The sequence below is a fragment of the Orycteropus afer genome, unplaced genomic scaffold, assembly GCF_000298275.1.
Source record: "Orycteropus afer afer isolate SDZICR_OR568_19922 unplaced genomic scaffold, OryAfe1.0 scaffold00079, whole genome shotgun sequence".
Taxonomy (NCBI): Eukaryota; Metazoa; Chordata; class Mammalia; order Tubulidentata; family Orycteropodidae; genus Orycteropus; species Orycteropus afer.
Genome location: NW_006921666.1, coordinates 2,799,526 through 2,819,879, shown reverse-complemented (window position 1 = coordinate 2,819,879; position 20,354 = coordinate 2,799,526). Strand labels below are relative to the sequence as shown.

The 20,354-nt window shown below is 41.4% G+C and overlaps 1 protein-coding gene across 1 annotated transcript in view; it reads left to right on the top strand.

Annotated features, from left to right (window-relative positions):
- NRXN3 (neurexin 3) overlaps positions 1–20,354 on the top strand; it is a 2,130,901-nt gene that overhangs the window by 52,248 nt on the left and 2,058,299 nt on the right. Inside the window, exons 3-4 of the mRNA XM_042781017.1 lie at positions 5,464–5,493; positions 8,389–8,400. Of these exons, the coding sequence (XP_042636951.1) occupies positions 5,464–5,493; positions 8,389–8,400 (42 nt within the window). The remainder of the gene's footprint in view (positions 1–5,463; positions 5,494–8,388; positions 8,401–20,354) is intronic.

Below are 20,354 nucleotides of genomic sequence, written 5' to 3'. Positions count from 1 at the left end.
TATATAAGAAGATGGCTTTGAGAAAGTTCTCTGAGCTTTATGGCACGCTTGGACCCTGCATGGAGCTGAGTCTTCATCTCAGTGGCATGCTATGTTTTCTGCCGATCTTGGGACTGTTAATGGACTTGAGTTAGTAGCCTGCTGTGTTGTTTGATAATCTTGGGACTGTGCCATTTTTATTTGTTGACCTTGGGGTTGTTAGCCTCAGCAGCCAGCAGCTGGAGGCAGAGCTGAAGACCAAGGTCAAGAGGCTTTCACCCAGCCCCTAGAGCTGGCACTTTGAACTCAGACTTCTAGCCTCCTAAACTGTAAGAGAATAAATCCTTGTTTGTTAAAGCCATCCACTTGTGATGTGTTTGTTGGAGTGACACTGTTGTTGTTGTTGTTGTTGTTATGTGCCTTTGAGTCGGACCTGACTCATAGTGACCCCTCCTTGGGTTTCTGAGGCAGTATCACTGTGGAAGTAGATTGCCCCATCTTCCTTCCATGGAGTGGCTGGTGGGTTTGAACCACCAGCCTTCTGGTTAGCAGTCAAGTGCCTTAGGCACTACGCTACCAGAGCTCCCTAGAGTGGCACTGGAGAACCAAAATAGGGCTGGAGGCCACTGCCAACATGTATTTGAGCCTCTCTTTCTCAGGGTGATGACAAACCTGTCTTTGTTTTCCCCCTTTCTCATCAATCACATTCACAAAACATACCCAGCCTCTATTCCCTTTTCTTCCTCACTAATTATAGGCTTCTCAGTCAAGATACTTTTAGCATTCTTTTCTGTGATTTAGAGTGGAGAGCCATATAGTTCTTTATTTTCTTCAAATGTAAAATTTTATTTTAATGTTAAATATGATTTTAAAAGAGATGAAGCTCCAGAGTATCTCCATATTTCCCCTCCCATCCCCTTCGCAGGTTAAGACTCAGTGCTCAGCCCCTTCTCCTTGGAGGGCTCATTCACTTACATGGTGCTGACCCTCTTTCCATAAGAGGACATGGCAGACCTGTATATTTGGCCTGACTCCCTGGCCATAAAAACATGGTCTCATAATTTAAAGTTCACATTGGACATTTTTTGCTTGAGTGATTCTTCTGTCTCTTCAACTCATGATACTGAATACAGAACTCATTATCCCCTTCACTCCAAATCCATCTCCACCTATCTTCCTATTTCTAACAGTGCTTGCCCCATTCACCCCTCCCTACAGCATCTCATCCATCACCAAAACCTATTGAGTCCTCTTTTCCCCAATTCCTTCCCGCTGCCTTGGTACTAATTTAGACTCTTTGCTTATGACTGATCTTTCTGCCTCTGACTCTTTCCCTCTAATCCATCCTGTCCACACCATTGCCAAAGCAATCTTCCTCAACATCATTTTCCCCGGGTCATTCTTCTGCCCATGAACCTTCAATGTATCCCATCAAGATCAAGTCCATTTCCTTAGCCTTGAAACTCAAGGCCTCCATACTCTGGTGCTGGCCAGTTTCCCTAAGATCATCTTCCTTTCCTTCCTTATATGAGCCATTTATACGTATTCATTCATTCATTTATATAGCACAGGTTACATATCTACTATGTCCCTGGCATATGGTTTTGGACAGTTGTACAGGACAGTGTATAAATGCACTTTGAGGTCTTGGGAGATGGTAGTGCTACCTGAAATGTTCTTCCTCTGTCTAAAGCCTAAACCATCCTCCAAGACCCATTTCAAAATCCCACTGTCTTCTGGAAACCTTTTTGAGCACCTAGGGCCCTCTTCATAGTTCCTGCTGTTGTTATTGTCTGAATTATCACTTGGCACTTAGCAGTTACCCATTCATTCATTGCTTATTCAGTCATCAAATATACTGAGTATGTACCAGATATCCAGCACTGTGCTTGTATTGCCTCACACATTAGTGGGTTTTTGTAGCTTAATAAAAAGGACAGCAATGACAACCTTACATAGCCCTTACCTTGTACAGGTACAGTTTTAAGCACTTTATGTATATTAATTCAATTCCCAAAACAACCTAAGAAGCAGGCATTATTATAATGCAGATTTTACAGATGGGGAAACTTAAGTCACAGAGATGTTTAGCAACTTTCCTAGGGTCACAAGCTAGAAAAGAGTGAAGGTGGGATTCAAACCCTGGCAGTTTGACTCTGAAGTCCTTGGTCTTAACCACTACGCTTTACTGTCAGATACTGGTGTGTATGTATGTGTATGTATGTGTGTGTAAGTATAAGCACTCACATTCCTTCCCAGGTCGATTCTACACTCCCAGAGGTTAGGGAGCATGACCCATGCCTACTGGTGGCCCTCAGCATCCTGCGTAGCTTTGCACCTAGTAAGTACTTGAATTGTTTGGCTGATTGATTACTGGCTACTCCATTCATTGATGAAGAAGGGTTTGAGGTGTTCAGCGCACAGGATTGTTTAGGGCCAGGGCAGGGGCTAGAAATAGAATTTTGAAATAGAGCTGGAAACTATAATTCTTGGTTTCTAGTTCTTAACTCTTCAATCTATGTGGATAGATTTATAGAAGAAAAGATGCTATTGATGTCTAAGTTTTAGAAAGTGGAATAAAATTCATTTCTCAAAAAGCAAAATAAAATTCAAAGTATTTTATGGTTTTAAAGAGTCCCAGAGGTGTAGTGCTTAAAGCACTGGGCTGCTAAGTGAAAGGTTGGCGAGTCAAACCCACCAGCCACTCTGTGGTAGAAAGATGTGGCAGTCTGCTTCCATAAATATTTATATCCTTGGAAAGCCTGTGGGACAGTGCTACTCTGAGTCTACTAAGAGTTAGAATTCATTTCAGTGGCAGTGGGTTTGGGGCTTTTTGGTTTTATGTTATGGTTATAAAGCTCCTCCCCCTGTCCCCCCCATCTTGTTTCTTATTACACTTATTCATGTCCACTCTGCTTTATTGTCTGGAAAACCAATGTTTTGACTTCAGCATCCCAGATCTGTATTCCTTATATTCCTATTTAAGGTTTTCATAAGTTGAAGAATATAACCATTTTATTTGAGTAGCAATTCTGCAAGTACATATGTAGCTTAATGAAACCTGATATTTGAATTTTAAAAACACAGGTGGTGGATTATTTGCATTTTAAAAGGATTTTTTCTTTTACAAAAGGATTCACTGTAGGGTTCCATTAAATATCCAATTCCTCTTAGTGCATTTATCATACAATTTAATTTTCTCAAATTTGATTTATATGCCACTCTAAAGGGGTATCTCTCAAGTTGTAGTGAGCATACAGATCACTTGGGCAACTTGTTTAAAATGCAGATCTTGCCCTAGCTCCTCCCCATGATTCTCATTCATTAGTTCTGGGGTGGAGCCCAGGATCTTCATTTTTAATAAGCATCTGCAGGTGATGGACGTAAGCGGTCAATGAAATGCACTTTGAGGATCTGCCTTAAAGAAACACAGCATACGGAACAAGGCCCAGCTGTGGCGATTTCTCCAGGGCTTTGCATATTCTCTTACTTCCTGCTTACTATTCATTTGAATTGATCTTTGAAATATCTATTTGGGCCAAATGGACTCCCTGGATGGTGCAAATGGTTAGCTGACCAAAAGATTGGAGCTCCAAGTGTACCCAGAGTCACCTCAGAAGAAAAGCCTGGTGATCTACTTAACAACCAGTTGGCCATTGAAAACCCTGTGTCTGTCATACATGGGGTCACAAGTGTAGGAATCAGCTGCAGGACGGCTAGTATTTGGATGAAATACACACTCTTCTCCTTTATTCTGCTCATTCCCTCCCCAGCTGCCAAATGTTCTTAATTTTGGATTTGCAATGCTTGTCCTTTCATTTTTAACCCTATATTTGAACTCTGAGGTAGGTCCTTGGAGCCTCTTTATTCTCAGGTCTTAAAGCTGTCAACACTTCTGTGAAAAGTCGCCTACTAAAGTCACACACATTCTATTCCAGTTTCTCATTCCACATGCCCCATCTGCCTGTCCCAGAATGCTTCCCCTTAGTGCTCTTGACAGGAAACTAAAAGCTATGACTTGGTCCAGAAATCTCAGGTACTTGAGGTCTTAGGCATAGTTCTTTCTCTGGACATTTATCTGAGTAAATCTAGGGCTTTTTGTGTTTTCTCCCTACTACTGCCTCAAAAAAAAAAAATATATATATATATATCTTTTTATTTTTTTTTTAAACAAAATATAAGTGACTTGCTTTGATCTGATTCCATTCATCCACAAATATTAATCCTAGTCCTAGAAAATGAATATCAGAAATGTGCATTTAAAATAGGGCTATGGTTTAATAAAATTTGCTTAAAAAATGGACTTCATGACATTTATGGCACATGTATCTATGTATTTAATATATCATTGATCTTTTAAAAGTCAGTTGCTTGACCCATATTTTGCTTCTGATTACTTTCCTAAATCTCTAGTAATCTCCAAAAACATTTAGAGATTTCCATTCTTTAGTGAGTTCTCTCCTTTATTAATCCCCTATATCCCTGAATTTCACTCTGGGTAAAGGTTTTCTGGGGTGATCTGGATTTTGTAAAACATATCCAGTAATAATAAAAGCAATATAAGATCAAATAACCGGTGCAGTTGGTTACTGGTTGCAAGTCTTTCCTTCTAATAGATTTATCAGGGCTTATGCTTCCCTTGAATTAATGAGCTCTTAATAGCCTTTCTTGATATCTATAAGAACATAGCCAGAGGTGGTGCTATTTGTTTATTGAGATTTCATGTACCTTCTCCCCTCTCGGCCTGTTTAACCCATTTGGTGCTGGGTTAGACCTCCCTGATGAATAATGACAGACTTTCCAGGGGAAGATGATGGTGAAGAAACAATGGAGGGAAGGGATGTGGTTGTGCCCAGGCCAAGACAAGCGCCATAGGGAGAACAGTTTTTAAGTTGTCTGAACATCTCTTACAAGCAGGACTTACTTTGTGTATTCAATATGATTAAATATTTGTGCAAAAGAATATTATAGCTAGATATTTGTAGAAAAGAATATTACACGGAGGAAAAAAAAATCTGACGGCCATCTCTGAGTAGTGGGAGGACAGTTGATTTCGAGTTCCTTCTTGTTCTTCTGAATTTTCTACAGTTAGCATGTCTTAAAAGAAAGAAACCTACTTTGCCTGGCATCTTGATTTTCCTCTTTGATGAACCTAAGTTTTAGTGGCTGCATCACAGATCCTATTTACTCCATAGAATAGTGGTGAACAGAAAGTTCTCACTGAGAGGCACAGAACAGTTGAGCCAAGAGCAGAGTGGTGCAAGGCTTCCTGCCCTGCAGCAGATAGGCTGGTGGGTCAGTGCATGTTGTGTGCTTCTGAGTGTGTGCATGTGTGTGTGTGTGTGGGGGGGGCTGCAGCTCCTCCTTCCCCTCAACCCTGGGAGCCAAGAGGGAACAGACAATTGGTTGCATTGCATTCAGGATTTTAACTTTGTCTTCTTTCTCTTTTCCTTCCCCTCTCCTCCCTTCTTTCCTGTCCTCTAGGCCTCTCCCACCTCATGATGAGCGAACAAGGTAGGTGCTTTGCACTCCTGGTCCTGGTGCTGCCCTAATTGCTTGTCTCTTGTGCCTCTGGCTGACCCTCCGAGCCTCGTGGTTGGCAGGCCACTCCCCGCCTGTCCCTCCAGTCTGCGGCGGGCCAAGCTGGCAGCAGGGCTGCTCTGCACTTGAGGGCGGGGTACCTTTCCTGATGCATTGTGGTCCCACCATCATCCCCTTGCTTCTCCATTCTCCACCACCATTTATCATCCTGGGCTCTGGTCCTGCCGGCTGCCTCCGAAAGGGAAGCATGAAACAAGGCATGACGGTGTTGATAATGGGGGTGAATGAAACTAATTTCAGAGCAACAGAGCGGTTAGCTTCCGCCTGCTCCTCCTCCCTGGGATGGGGAAAGGATCAGGGCTTCTCCCTGAATCGCACTCTGAGTGTGCTTTTTGTCTTGCCCTCCATTCCACTGCCCGTTGTAATGACTTTCAGCCCCCACATAGTCAAAGGAAACCCTTGGGGTCTGTATTCTGTTTTATATAAAAACGAAACCGGTGGAAAGAACATGCTAATGTCCTCGTGGCAGGATTCTAACTCATTATACACCCCGAAGAAAACTGCATATAGAGATCTGTACATTCAGCATCTGCAACCTAAAATATTCAAATATGCGGGAATGAACTGTGCAGGAAATTCAGCTCAGCTAAGCACAGGGTGGGCTGTGAATGAAATCATTTTTTTTCCCCCTAAATAAAAATTTTCCACACTATCAGCTTAAATCAGAATTCAAGAGTGGAGCCTATTTAAACTTGTCTTTTCCTTCACTGTTCAATTGCTACTATTGTGTTTCTTCTGAGTCCTCAGATGATTCCAGGAGTGGTCTACTTGCCCAGCCCTGTCACCAAAGGACTGTATTTTAATTTTTCTTGTCTGTTTCTTTTCAAATGCACATGAGACTTGGTACCTCTTTTGGAGGAGACCAAAGAAAAGCAGAAGGAGGGATATTCCCATTTCTTCCCATTGTCCTCAAGGTGTATCTTGCCTGCGGGTCCCATCAATCCTGAGTCCTGAGTACTGAGGAGGGTAAGGTCACAATGAAGGGCCACTCCCCTGTCCCTATTCATTCATACGGGACCCATCAGACAGTTATGTCATAGAGGGGAGTATGAGCTGATCAAGAACTACCTAGAGCTGAGAGAAAGTTGTTTATGATGCCCAGAGAAGGTGGATAACTTAGAGTATCCATAATTTAAAAAGAAGCAGATTGCAGCACACATGCCCAGTAGAGGTGTATCCCCACAGACCCAAGCCAATGTCCACAGCATGGACTCTGGACATTTCATTAAGAGATGATCCAATGCAGAGCAGATGTCAAAGAACAGAGCTAGAGGGAGGAGTCTGGAAGAGTTTTCCAGTATTAGTTGGGCCCGGAAGAGGTCTGGATTAAGTCTCTGTTCTTGAGAGAAGCAAGCACCAATAGCAGAAATCCCTGAAGTAGATAATTGTAGGGGAAGATCTTGATGCTGACCTAGTATCTGAGCAGTTTGAGAGCATTAACCACATCTCAAGGGAGTGGGAGGAGCCAAGCTCTATGAATGGCATTTGATAGCCCACCTTTGTTGACAAGTTACATCAGAAAAACCATGCGCCAGTGTCCAGATACCGGGCTCTCTTTTTTTTCCTCTAGCCTTGTACTCCCACCTGTACAGTGGCTTGGATAACTAAGTACTTCATCTGGCTGGTGTCATAGCAGGGAGTCCAAGCAGATGGAACCAGCTAGCACAGACCTCCTTGGCTTTGATCTTGCTCATTTTAGATCACTGATGCAGTCCAGAACTTTTTGAAAGCTGAATCCCAACGCTGATATGAAAGGCATCTGGGGCACCTGTGTTATACACCTTACTTTGCTCACTTTGTCTCCCACTGCTGTACTTCTCTGAGGCACCTAACCTGGAGCTGTGCACGTGCAGAGTATTTAAACACACACAGATACATGTATTCTGGAGGCACAAATCGAGTATTTCCTAGAAAAAGGATCTTTCAGGCAGTGAAATAATGAAAAGCATGGATGTTGGGAGTTCCTTTTAGGAGAGGTTTTCAGGAAAGGATGCAGAGTTCTTCCGGGTGATTAGTGCCACTAGACTTGAAGCCACAGCTAGCACTTTAATCTTTTTTTTTTTTTTTTTTTGAGATAGTCCTTTGACCACATTCCTTCTCCTCTCATTCTTTTCTGTTTGCCAAAATCCTTGTCCATTCTTGTCCACCTTTGATGGGTACCTCAAAGAACAATACTCTCCTTCCTGCCTCCTTTTCCTCTCCTTATTCCTTCCATGTAAAGGGAAGAGGTTTCTGTCCAGTTCCCAGTGAAAATCCAGAATTTGTTTTTGATGCCCATAAATATGTATACAAATACTTATGTATGTACCACCTATCTGTGTATGCTACACATTGGCTCCACCTGTCCTTGTCTGCTACACATTAACACTCATGTTAATGTAGGAAAATACAGGAGAACTAACTTCTCTGAGACTTTTCCCTTACTGCCCTGACCATTTTCAGATGGGTTAAGTGTGTGCAGTTTCACATACATGTGGCTTTGCGATGCTTTTGCATGCAGACCTTGTCGTGTTTTTAAGGAAAAGATGGAGAAGAAATGAAAAGCTTAAACATGAAGCAATGTAAGCAGTCTTGCTGGTCACACTGTGGACTGCTTGTTGTTTAAGTTTCATGTTATACATTTGTTTTGTGCTGCCTTCTCAAGATATTGCATTGTGAGTTTTATATGTGCATTCCGCTCTGTATGTCTGCAGTGTGATGATGTGTTACTCTTCCTGCTTTCTCTCTCTCTCTCTCTCTCTCTTGCCGCCTCCGTGGTGGACACCATGCTTCCTCTACCTAATTGGACCTTCCACTTCATTTCTGTAGGTAGAAGTAAAGGTAGAGACCACTTTATTTATTATTTCTTTATTTATCATGATGACTATCAATCTGCCTTCTGTAATATTCATGTATCCAGGGGGAATTGTTGATTCTGATGAATACAGTCCAGAATATAACTTAATGCTTTTAACAATGACTAAAAATAAATAACTAATTTTAAAGCCAAGGCTCTCATTTCCCTTCAAAGCACTTCATGTTTGGTGGTTCAGGATGGGTCGGAGTTGGCCTTCCTCCCTGTAGATCAAGGTGAGCCTTCTCCGTGATGTCATATGTTTCTAGCAGGAATAGTGGACTCTGAAGGGGTTATATGGTGTGGAGAAGATACGCTTTACTTTAGTGCAGTCCCAGTAAATGTATTGAGGAAATTGGAGGGATGTGACATGGTGCATCATTGGTTGTATTACTTGAGAATCATTGAATTGGAGGGGAATGGTGGTGGAAGGATTGGTGACTTGTCTGAGATTCTATTTAATGTGCCATTTGGGGAATATTTATGTACTGCCCTTTCTTCTTCTGTGTTGTGTTTATGAGAGTGGGGATTTTTTGAATGGGGATGATGGCCTAAGAAGGTTGGACAGGGGATGTGCAGTTTAGGAATGAAACACATTGCATTGTAAGAAGAAAGAGAAGGAGCAACACAGGATTTCGACTTAAGAGTCGGTCTTTGCCGCGTAGGCAGGGGAAAGATGAGGTGCTGAGTGGCCGTGGGTTGCTCTGGTGCTCTGACTTGCCTTTCAGCACTTCACACCTTTGGGCAGCACAGCTCACTCGCCATTTCTAATCAAAGCTGTCAGAGACCCGAGCCCGGAGGACCGGCTTGCCAGTTCAAATTGGATTAGCTGTTCAGGAGTGAAGAGAGAGGTTAATTGATAAAATTTTAAATATGTATCTGCATCCAGTCCACCCCCTTCCTCCCTGATTCCCCAGTCCCTATCTCAGTGAAGCTGTGTGCCTCTTCCTTCAAGCACTGGCCAATCACAGAATGAGGAAATGTGGATTCTGGTGTGGGGGTGCTGATGACAGAAGGGGCTGACAAGTTATTGAAAGTGCTGATGGGATGACTAGTCAGTGAACTGGCCATCTCTCATTTGAGTTTTATGCTTTTCTGGATTTTTTTTTTTTAAGTTATGTATGAATTCCTTGGAAGTGATTCAATCCTTTCCCCTTGGGGTTTGATTGATTTCCTGTTCCTTTTATGAAAATCACAGGTGGGTTCATTCTCAGAAATCAGTCATGTGGAACCCTCAACCCCATTGCTAGCCTGGAAACTTTTGAAAGGAGGTGAGAAAGGGAGGCAGGAATAATGATTAAACGCATACATCTGGCAACTAACTCTGCCTCTACACTACTTACCCGAGCCCCTCATAGGCAAAGTTATCAATCTGTGCCCGAGACCAGCCTTTCTGAAGGATGTGGCATTGTTGCTTGTCTCTCCTGCTACTAGCTTCTAAGAAAATATATTAGACTCATTGTCTGTCTCCCTTGTTCCTTCTCTCTCCTTTTCTCCTCCTGATCCCAGAAAACATCCCACAAAATAGATCTTTTAGTGTATTAGGATTTACCCATGGATATCTCATGTTCTTTCTTCTCTGGCTGCTGCGACCACTGTGAGCCATCATGAACCCTTATTGAGTGGTTCCCCATGACACCACTGTGCTCTGCCTTTTATGTACTTATTTAGTCCTCACAATTGTTCTAGGAGGTTATTGTTGGTGTAATCCTTATTTTATGGATAAGAGAACAAGGCTCAGAGACCTCAATAATGTAAGGCAGATGGCTACTCAGTGAAAATCAAACCCAGAATCTAAACCCCTGACCATCACTCATACTTTCCCTTGGGCACAGGGTCACATCCATGTATATGCCCCCCAACTTCCTCCTTGGCACTGCCCTGTCTCATGCTTCAGCCTACCACCTTGTATTATCTCTAAGTCATAAGCCATTGGTGCTGTCACTTTAGCATGTCCAATGCCAACCTTTGCACTCCCCCACAAACCAGCTGCCCTTTATGACTGACCTGTTTTGACTAACGGCCCCCCCATCTTCCTAATCATCCAGGCATGAAACCCAGGAATTACTCTCTACCCTTCTCCCCCCCGGCTTTTCCCACTGTGGGCCATCAGTTGAGGGTTCGTGTTGAGATTCTCCAGAATGCCCTTTGTAGCTGTCTCCACCGTCAACGCCCTCGTTCAGTTCCTGGTGAGCTCCTATTAGATTATTGTACTAGCCTAATGAGCCTCTCTGCCTTAATTCTCTTCTTGTCTGAGCAATAACCTAGAACTGCTTAAACTCTACTGTCCACCAAAGGGAGTACAGAATCAGCTATCTCACTCCTAAAGCCCTTGCCAACTTACCTGTTTACCTTTCACTTCCTCCACTGTTAATCTTAGATACAAATTTACTTTTCCAGTGAACAGCATACCGGATAACCAGACCAACCCTTTCCTTTTCTCTCAGCTTTGCTTATTCTGTCTCTCTCCTCTTTCCCTTTTCCCTGACCATTGAAATCCTGTAGATTTAAAAACCCATTCTTTTTTGATGCCATCCTTTAACGTTCTAATCAGACATGGCCTCTCAGTGTGTCTCTCTTGAATACCTTCTATTAAAGTTATCTGTGAACTGGGCCATTCCCGCCCACTAGATTGCAAGTATGTTGAAGGCAAGCATATTCATTTGTTAATGTGCACCTGCACATAGCATAGTATGTTGTGTTCAGTAGGGACTCAAAATCTCTAATCCTTCTGATCCTACTGTCAGTCATCTTCCAGAAGTGAAAATAATACAAAATTAAAATGAAATCTGATCTTGTAGCTCATGTTTTCAAAACTTTTGATGGATCCTCTCTGTATAATTGTCGACGTGACTTCCCAGGTTTATTTTCTACTACACCGTACCCTGGCTCCGACCATCATCTCTGCCAACCCTCCTGTCTCCTATACTCAACAGCTCACTTTGCCAGAGCCCACATTGAGCTTTCCTGCCTTTGGGTCTTTGCTCCATCTCTGCCCTCTTTCTGGATGCACTTGAACATCCTCCCCTTTTCAATCTTTAAGGGTCTCAAGCTTCCTGGCTCCCCCCTGGTTTTGGGGCTTCTGTTCTAAAGTACCCATGACAGACTGCCTTCAATCAGATTCACCTGTGTGTCAGTCACCGCCCCACCCCTTTGGGACATAGACTGTATCTTGGTCTTCTCCATCACTCACACTGCACTTACCTTTGTCCAGAATTGGACTTGATGAATGTTCACAAAATTAAGTAGTTGAACGGTTTACTTGAACTAAATTGGTTTTAGATCTATGAAGCGGGGAAGGGAAGGACAGGATTAGTTTTCAGCACTGGTAGAGTTAATACAGTCACTCTGTTTCCCAAGCTGTACCTCTCATCTCTACCCAACCCATCTCTATCCTCCCAACCAGCTGAGGAGAAGAGTCCCATAGAGTCATGGAGTGAGACCAGATGTTCAGTTCTCTCCTCACCCAAATCTTCTCTTAGCCTGGTATGTTCAAGTGACAGAGGGAAATGGTTACAGGTACCTCAGAATAAAGGTGGGAAAAGGTCTTTGGATTTATTCTTTGGAGCTTATCAGAGAAAATAATGAATATACTTCAGACTGTCATTTTTTTTAAAGCTGAGTAACAACAGAACAGTAAAACCACAGTGGAAAGAAATGTGAAGCAGGATGTTTAAGGTAGAACTATAGCAACCATAAAGAGTTCTGGTGGTGCAGTGCTTAAGGTGTTTGACTGCTAACCAGAGGGTTGGCATTTTAAATCCACCAGCCACTCTGTGGAAGAAAAATGGGGCAATCTACTTCCATAAAGATTTACCACCTTGGAAACCCAATGGGGTTGCTATGAGTCAGAATTGACTTGATGGCAGTCGATTTGTTTTTTTGGTAGAGCAACCATATATAGAAAGCTGTACTGGGCCAAAAGCAAGGGTGACCTTGCCTAGAAGTGGCTAGCCAGAGAAATTTTTCAGCAACCAGTCTTTTTTGACTTGGTTTTGACACCTTTGGATAAATGTTTTAGTGTATTTTGGTCCCTTTTCTCTTTTTCTATATTTTATTGTTGTTGCTGTTGTTATGTGCCGTTGAGTCAGACCTGACTCATAGCAACCCCTCCTTGGGTTTTCCAATTGGTATCTCGACGGAAGTAGATTGCCCAACTTTCCTTCCGAGGAGTGGATGGTGGGCTTGAACTGCCAGCTTTCTGGTTAGCAGTTAAATGCCCCAGGCACTATGCTACCAGAGTTCCCTGTTACATAATGGTTGTGTTGTTGTTGTTGTTATGTGCTGTTGAGTCGGAACCGACTCATAGCGACCACTCCTTGGGTTTCCAAGGCAGTATCACTACGGAAGTAGATTGCCCAACCTTCCTTCCGATTTTACATAGTAAGGGTGGTTAAGGGTGGTTAAATGAGGGGGCATTTAATTCCTTTTTCCTTTGTTCTACAGAACTTCTTATTACTGGAGTAGATTGTATTGACCCTATGATCTACCTTAATCCTTCAGAATTTGGAGGCCCCTTCTGAGATTCTTGTATATATATATTTTCCCATACAGATTTGATGATTGGCCTTCTAATGCTGAACTAATCAACAATGGCCAAACTGGAAGGAGCTAATCAAGCTACATGAACGTGAACATGATTTCATGTAGACTGTATTTTGTTGTTAATAACATTAAGAAAGCTTGATTTGAGGAATTGAGCCCCTTCTTGTCCCTGCTAGGACTCAAGAGCCCTGCAAATAAGTTACTGACTTGATAGCCAAATGTTTATGCAAATTAGTAAATGCAATGCCAGACACTAATTATGAAAATAAACTCATCTGGGCTCTATAAATATCTAATTATAATAAAACGCAGGCAATATTACATTTCCATCTCTTGCCTCATCTGTTTCTATCCACCACTGATTTGTCCTCTTGATGTATGAAATAGCTTTGTTTTTTAAAGAAGCCTGTTTTCCATCTTTTTTTCCCTGCTAATATTTTGAAAGTGTGTGTGTGTATGTGTGTGATAGATTTATTTTAAACATAAAAGTAAATTGCCTGATTTTAACAGCTCTGTGCCCCACCCCCTGCCTTGGCAGTGATAATTTAAAATGGTGGGTTAAAATATGAAAATTATTATTTTTTTAATGTAGAGATTTTCCATGGACATTAAAAATATTTTTTTGGTACAGTCATTTCTAGGAGAATTTTAAAAAAATATGTAAACAAGCATAGCTGATTTATTAGTGTACAATAATATTGATGAGATGTTTCAGTTAAATTCCAATAGAAAAAAGATAAAAGGAAATATTTCTCAGATTTCTAAGCAACATATCTTTTTCCTCCACTTCAGTTATTAATTTGGATTTATTTATTACTCACAGATTTTATGTCTGTGTATATATATATCATAAAACACTTTCTCTTCTAAGTATAGGCCTTTTCTTACTGAGCTGAATTGGTGAATCTTAGAGGATATATAATTTTCAATCATACACATATATATGATATATATACATCATATGTGTGTACACACACACTTGACTTTGTCAATGTATAGTAATGAATGGTTTGATTGGTAGCATTCTATTACCTTTTTGACATACATCATTTATAAAGAATTCAAAAGAGTAACCTGACGGAAACACATTTAATAAGAAGAAAAGAAACATACATTACCTTAAATGCTTAGGCTTGGATATACCACTGTCTCTCAGATGTGCAAGGCTGTGTATATGTATCTGGGCATAGGTACAATTTGTCCAAGTACATAGTAATAGTTTGTGCTGTTTTAGTGTGGTCTCCTATGTGGCTTCTGATTTTAGGTACACTGAAAATAGTAATTTCCAGGGTGATGTGTCTTCTCTGAATTTAGCATATTCCCTGCATTCATGTTTTGAAAGCAATGCCTATTTGATATGACATTCAGTGAGAATCTATGGGTGCTTCTCATGTGCCGGGATGTGTACAGGGGTTGGGTAAATGGTGCTGACCAAGTAAATGTGGACCCTGCCTGCTGAGACCTGCCCACTGTCAATGGCAGTTTTAAAATGGCTTTCAAATGTGATGGCAGCCGCCTCTCCTAAAGTAAAATGTCTTAAATAAATTCTGCATTTATTGATGCATATTGTTGATAGTTGCTGTCCAGTCAGCTCTGACTCATGGCAACCTTATGTGTAACAGAATGAAATGGTGCCCAGTCCTGGCCATCTCCACAATCCTTGGTTTTGTTTGGGTCCGTTGTTTTGACTGTGTATCAAACGATTGTCGATACGTAGACTAGGTTAAAAAGTAGTTTTAAAATGAATTCTATTAATTCATTTTATTTTAAAGGGAAGCTATTGGGTAATGATTCAATTATGCAATTACCTATCCTTTAAATGGTCAGAATCATAAAAGAGAATATGCTTTGTGTGAACACTGAGATTTTTTTATTTGCTCATTTGTTTTTACTGGGGCGGGGGGGGGGTAGCATGCAGAGTGTAAGGTGTACAAAATGCACACTCTTAAGCACACAGCTTAAAAAATGTTTGAAACCTGCACACACTCATGTAAACAAAATCCAGGTCAAGATATAGGACATTGCCATCACCCCATATGGTTCTGTCATGTCACTTGCAGCCATTTGTTTTTAATATATACATCCATTCTCCCATTCCCTTCAAAACCATGTGGACCCATGTAGCAAGCAGCAGGCAGGACCTAGATTACTTTAATTTTCATTTTGAAGAATTAACCTTGCATGAGACTGAGGACTTGAGGGTTTCACTGTGTGTAAATAGAGGCAGAAATGTCCTCTAGCGAGATTCAGCCTTGCCCTGTTTTTGATGAAGCTCAGGTTTCCCACTGCACAGAGAATATCTAATTGATATCATTGGGTGATTTTTTTTCTTTTTTTCCTAAGGCATTTAGTGGGGAGCCAAACAGCAGAGGTGGAAAAGACCATATGCTTTGTAAAACGCCAGCCTAATAACACTTTCTGATGGATGTCTGATTTTAAAAGTGCTGCATCTTTCATTAAAATTTACATGTAAAGCAAGGGCAGGCGCGGCGACATGAAAGCTAATGCAACGTGCACATCTTGACATAATAACAATCATAAGAAACTGGAGATCCCAGATGGCAGTTTGGCCTTTGCCATCCTTTTAATAAGCTACTAACTGCTAATTATTTCACTCTTTGGGGCAAGTTAATTTACTGTTGACTCTTAAAGAGATGCTGCTCTTTTTTTCCTCCACCCTTCACAAAACAGACTCCTTTCACTGCGCGCTTTGAAAAGTGCTTCTATGCACCTTGGAAGTTTTCCAGCAATTGGTAACAACGATGGCAAGTATTGGGGTGGAAAGGTTGCTGAGTAAACATGTTCTTGGGTTTTTTGAATATAGAAAAAATTAAAAAATTCATCTGCCTAAGGATCTTCTGTGTGTTTGTGTGTGTATGAACAATAGAGCAAGCAGCCAATGCAGGGAGAAGAATTGAGATTTGGAGTCTATTTAACGGTGAAAGAACAGCTGCCTTTTAAATGGTCGCTAATTCTGACAATTAATGCTGCTTTGTGAGTGTGTGATTTTCTGTGATAGCAGTTAGGAGGCATGATGGTGTGTAATAGCTCATTTCCTAAGCTTCATGGTGATGTAGCATAGTGAAGACCGTGCACAACTAAAAGAGAACTGGGTCCCACATATTATGGAGGCTTTTTAAAACAAAAAGTGTGCAAAAGATGCTTATTGCCTGCATTCTGATTTCTGTAGGGTGAGTTTATACTTTAGCACAGACACAGACTATTAAATGAGTGATGTGCACGCGGGTTTGGATGCATCAAGAGGGAATGTTTGGAAAAGAACCTTGTTTGCAACGAGCTGTCTGACAATCAAAATATTTACTTAAAGATAAGCTAATGACGGTGCCGTGCAAATGCTTGCAGATCCATTATTGAAATGAGAGTCACTAGTGTGCTTGATAGGATACAAAAATAAATCCCAAACCTCAAATGCTATTGTGTGTATTTGTGTGTGTGTTAATTTCTCTCCAAACAAAACATAATGTGTATCAAGTAACAAACAAACCTAGAAAAAGGCCCTCAACCCATTTTCTTGAAATATTTAAACTGAGTATACTATGTAACTGGAATCAATTGTTCATTGCTATTAACAATTGCTAAATGGCTAAAAATATGCATGAAAAAAATGCGTTCTCCTAATATTAGTGGTATCTCTGAAAATGAACTGGGTAATGTCAGTCCCATAGACCATTATCATATTCACAGTGACTTGTTTGCTATGCAGTTGTTATGTATTTGACTGTGAGACTCAAGCAAATACTAATTGCCTATTATTCAAGTGTAGAGGAGCTCTGGTAGCATAGTGCCTAAGGCACTTGACTGCTAACCAGAAGGCTGGCAGTTCAAACCTACCAGCCACTCCTTGGAAGGAAAGTTGGGCAATCTACTTCCATAGTGATACTGCCTTGGAAACCCAAGGAGGGGTCGCTATGAGTCAGGGCCGACTTGATGGCCCATAACAACAACAACAACATTTAAGTGTAGAGGAGCTGGAGAAGTTTCAAATGCTGTCCTTCCCTAAAGCTAGAGCATCATCTGGTTTCAAACTAGCCCCAAGGGAAAATAAGTGTATGTGAATTGGGAGATTTTGTCACCTCAGAACCTGATATTGTGTATGTTCAGACAGATAGCCATCTTCCAAAAATTTTTTGAGAAATATCAAAAATGTTTCAAGGTAAAAAAAAAAAAAAAAGTTGCTGGGAAAAATAAGTACTGAAAACACAAGTTTAAACAAAATTAAACTGGTTTCTTCACTGCAGGACTTCTCAGAGCCTTTGTTATGACAAAACAAATTAAGAACCTTCAAGGAAGGAACTGTAGTTCTCAGTGTTTCCCAAACTTGTTGGACATGAAACACCCCTTCCTCCATTTTTAAAAATACATATAATTTACATTTTTGCTGAGAATAGCTAGAGTTAAAACTAGAGTTCAGTTGAAAAACTTTGGACAAGATAATTGTAAAGCCCCTTTCAAGTCTAATGTTATGAGCTTAATGTCTCTACAATTTGAGGGAGGTTTTTGGATTGACTTTACTCAAGAATCTCGTAGCTACATTTTCTTTTTTGATTGGGAATAGGTTTTTGGATGGGTTAGTTTCAATAGAGAAATTACTGCTTCCTGGTAAAATGCATAGCACAGATGTTAAAACAACTGCAGTTTTAAAGACACTAGTCTTGTTAAAAGGCTTGCAGTTTGTGTTACCTAAGTACTTAAACGGATATCCATATAGTGTGTGTAAACAATGCTTCTGATCACGGTCTGCTTTACTTTAGAAAGAGCTGATCTCAGCATAGGATGAGAAAATTTCTAGGACTTTATTTAATCTTATTTGCCTTGAAATCTGGGGCAGGTTAGCAGTCATGGTGGTTATTTCTCCATTGTACATCTAAGGTCATTCAGCCTAGAACTTAGAGTTTGGCTATGAATGATTTTTTTCTGGACTGTGAAAATGTAGGTGAAAGTTGCTTCCTGGTGAGGAGAGCTATTAGTACTGTGTTTAGAAATCATTGGCTCAGCTAAGGATTTTGTGGGCTCTCTCAGTGCAAAGCACAGGATTTCGGCCTATTTATGTGCTGTCTGTTCAGTGTGAAGTGGTGCCATTGATCCATCGGTAGTAGACCATTTGCCTGGGGCTATTTATCTGGTCATGAGGATGTAGCTTGCTGAGCAATGTATACTCTCCCTTGTCTCCCCACGTGACCAGTCATGGGTGTTTACGAATGTCTCGGCCAACCTTGCTCAGGGTGAGTTTCGCAGTTCTAAACTAATTGATCCGTGTGGTAGTTGAACCTGCAAAGCCAGCTATCCAAGTATGAATAAGTCTAAACCAGAGTCAGCATTGTGAGATAAATGTCAGAAGACCGAGTCCTAGTTCAGGGTCCTGGAGAAGAAAACACAGTGGATTAGAGCACTTACTTTAGTGCTTGACACTTACAAGCTGTGTAGAATCTTGATAAGTGAAAGGTTGGTGTTTGAGTCTACCAGAGGTGCTTCAGAGTAAGACTTGGTATTCTGGTTACCTAGTGCTGCCCTGACGGGAATATACCACAAACGGGATGGCTTTAACACACAGGAGTTTGTTCTCTTGCAGTTTGGAGGCTTTAAGTCCAAGTTCAGAGTGCCAGGCTCCAAGGGCTGGGTAAAAGCCCCTCAACCTTGGCCTTCAGCTCTGCCTCCTGCTCTTGGCCCCCTGAAGTTGGAGGCTTTTTTCACTCAGCTGCTGGCTGCTGAGGCTGACAAGCCCGAGATTGACAAGTAAAAAGGCACAGTCCTGATGTTACCAAACCACACATCAGGCCATTAATTCAAGTCCATTGAAAGGCCCAAGGTCGGCAGAGCATGGCAGGCTGCTGAACAACGACATGGCTACATGCAGGGTCCAAGCATGCCATAAGCTAGAGACTGATCCCCATGGCTTCTCCTTATATACAGGAAGCAGACCACATCCCTAAGATAGCTACTCAGCTGCTCACAGTAGATTCCACCATGGAGTTGATTACCAGACTCATCATGGGGAATACTACATCCAGATGCCCAGCCACACGACCAGGTCCAGCCAAGTTGACACACAAACTTAACCACCACACTTGGCAATCTGCTTTCATAAAACCAGTCACTGAAAACCCAAGGAGAACACACAGGTTCTCCATGAGTTGGAAGCAACTTAATGGCAACTGGACTTTATTATTATTATTATTATTATTATTATTATGATTTGGGTAAAAGTTTACAGAGCAAATTCACTTTCCATACAGCAGTTCACACACATGTTGTCTCATGAAATTGACTACAATTTACCCCAATGCAACAGCTCCCCTCCCACTTCCTCCTGATATTTACCTCTTCCCTGTGTCCATCCCTTCATGCAATCTTGCCTCCTGAGCTGTCTCCCTGTGCATAAATAGCCCTTCTTTCTCCCATGATTGTTCTCTCCAAGGAGTGTATCTACCTCAGCTAAATGTTCAACTCATATGCCTGTCTTTTGTTTGGCTGGAAGCCACAGGTGTGGGTTCAATTCCAGACCTGAGGGGCTGCTAGGGACCATAGTCTCAGTGGTTCCACCAGGCTCTATCAGACCAGCAAACCTGGTCCCCCCTCCCCCATTTTTTTTCCAAATGATTTTGAGTTTTGTTCCGTATTGTTCTCCCTTTCTATCTAGGATCTCCTCCATAGATCTCCCTCTGAGTGGTTGACAGTGGTAGCTGGGCACCATCTAGTTCTTCTGGTCTCATAGTTGTATAGGCTAAGGATCACATGGTGTACCAGTCACAAGGACTAATTGTTTCCATGAATCTTTGGTTTTCTTCATTCTTCTTTGCTCTGGACAAGGAGAGATCCATTGCAACTGGACTTTTAAACCCTCATCCTAATAAGTAAAATGGAACAAAAATACTACCTGTTTTATAGGGCTGCTGTGAGGATCCATTGAGAATGCATGTAGAGGAGTTTTGTTAGAGCTTGCTATATAATGCTCAATAAGCATTAGTTATGATAATCATAAATATATCTTGTCAACATCAGCATCCCTTATTTATTAGGTCTTGGAACTTTGAAAAATAATTACGTATTTCTGAGCTTCTATGTCTTCACCTGTAAAATGCCTGTCCGGTAGAGTTATTGTGGGGGAATAGATAGAATGCAGGGGAAAGTGTTGTATAAATTAAAGTCCCATTGTCCTCAAGTCAATTCTGACTCATAGAGACCACATAGAACAGAGTAGAGTGCACCCATAGGATTTCCAAGACTGAAATCTTTACGAAAGCAGACTACTATCTCTTTCTCCTGTGGGGCATCTGGTGGGTTCAAAGCACTGACCTTTCAGTTAGAAGCCAAACCCTTAACCACTGTGCCACCAGAGGTCCTCAAATTAAAGTAGCAGTATACAAAGTTAAAGAAC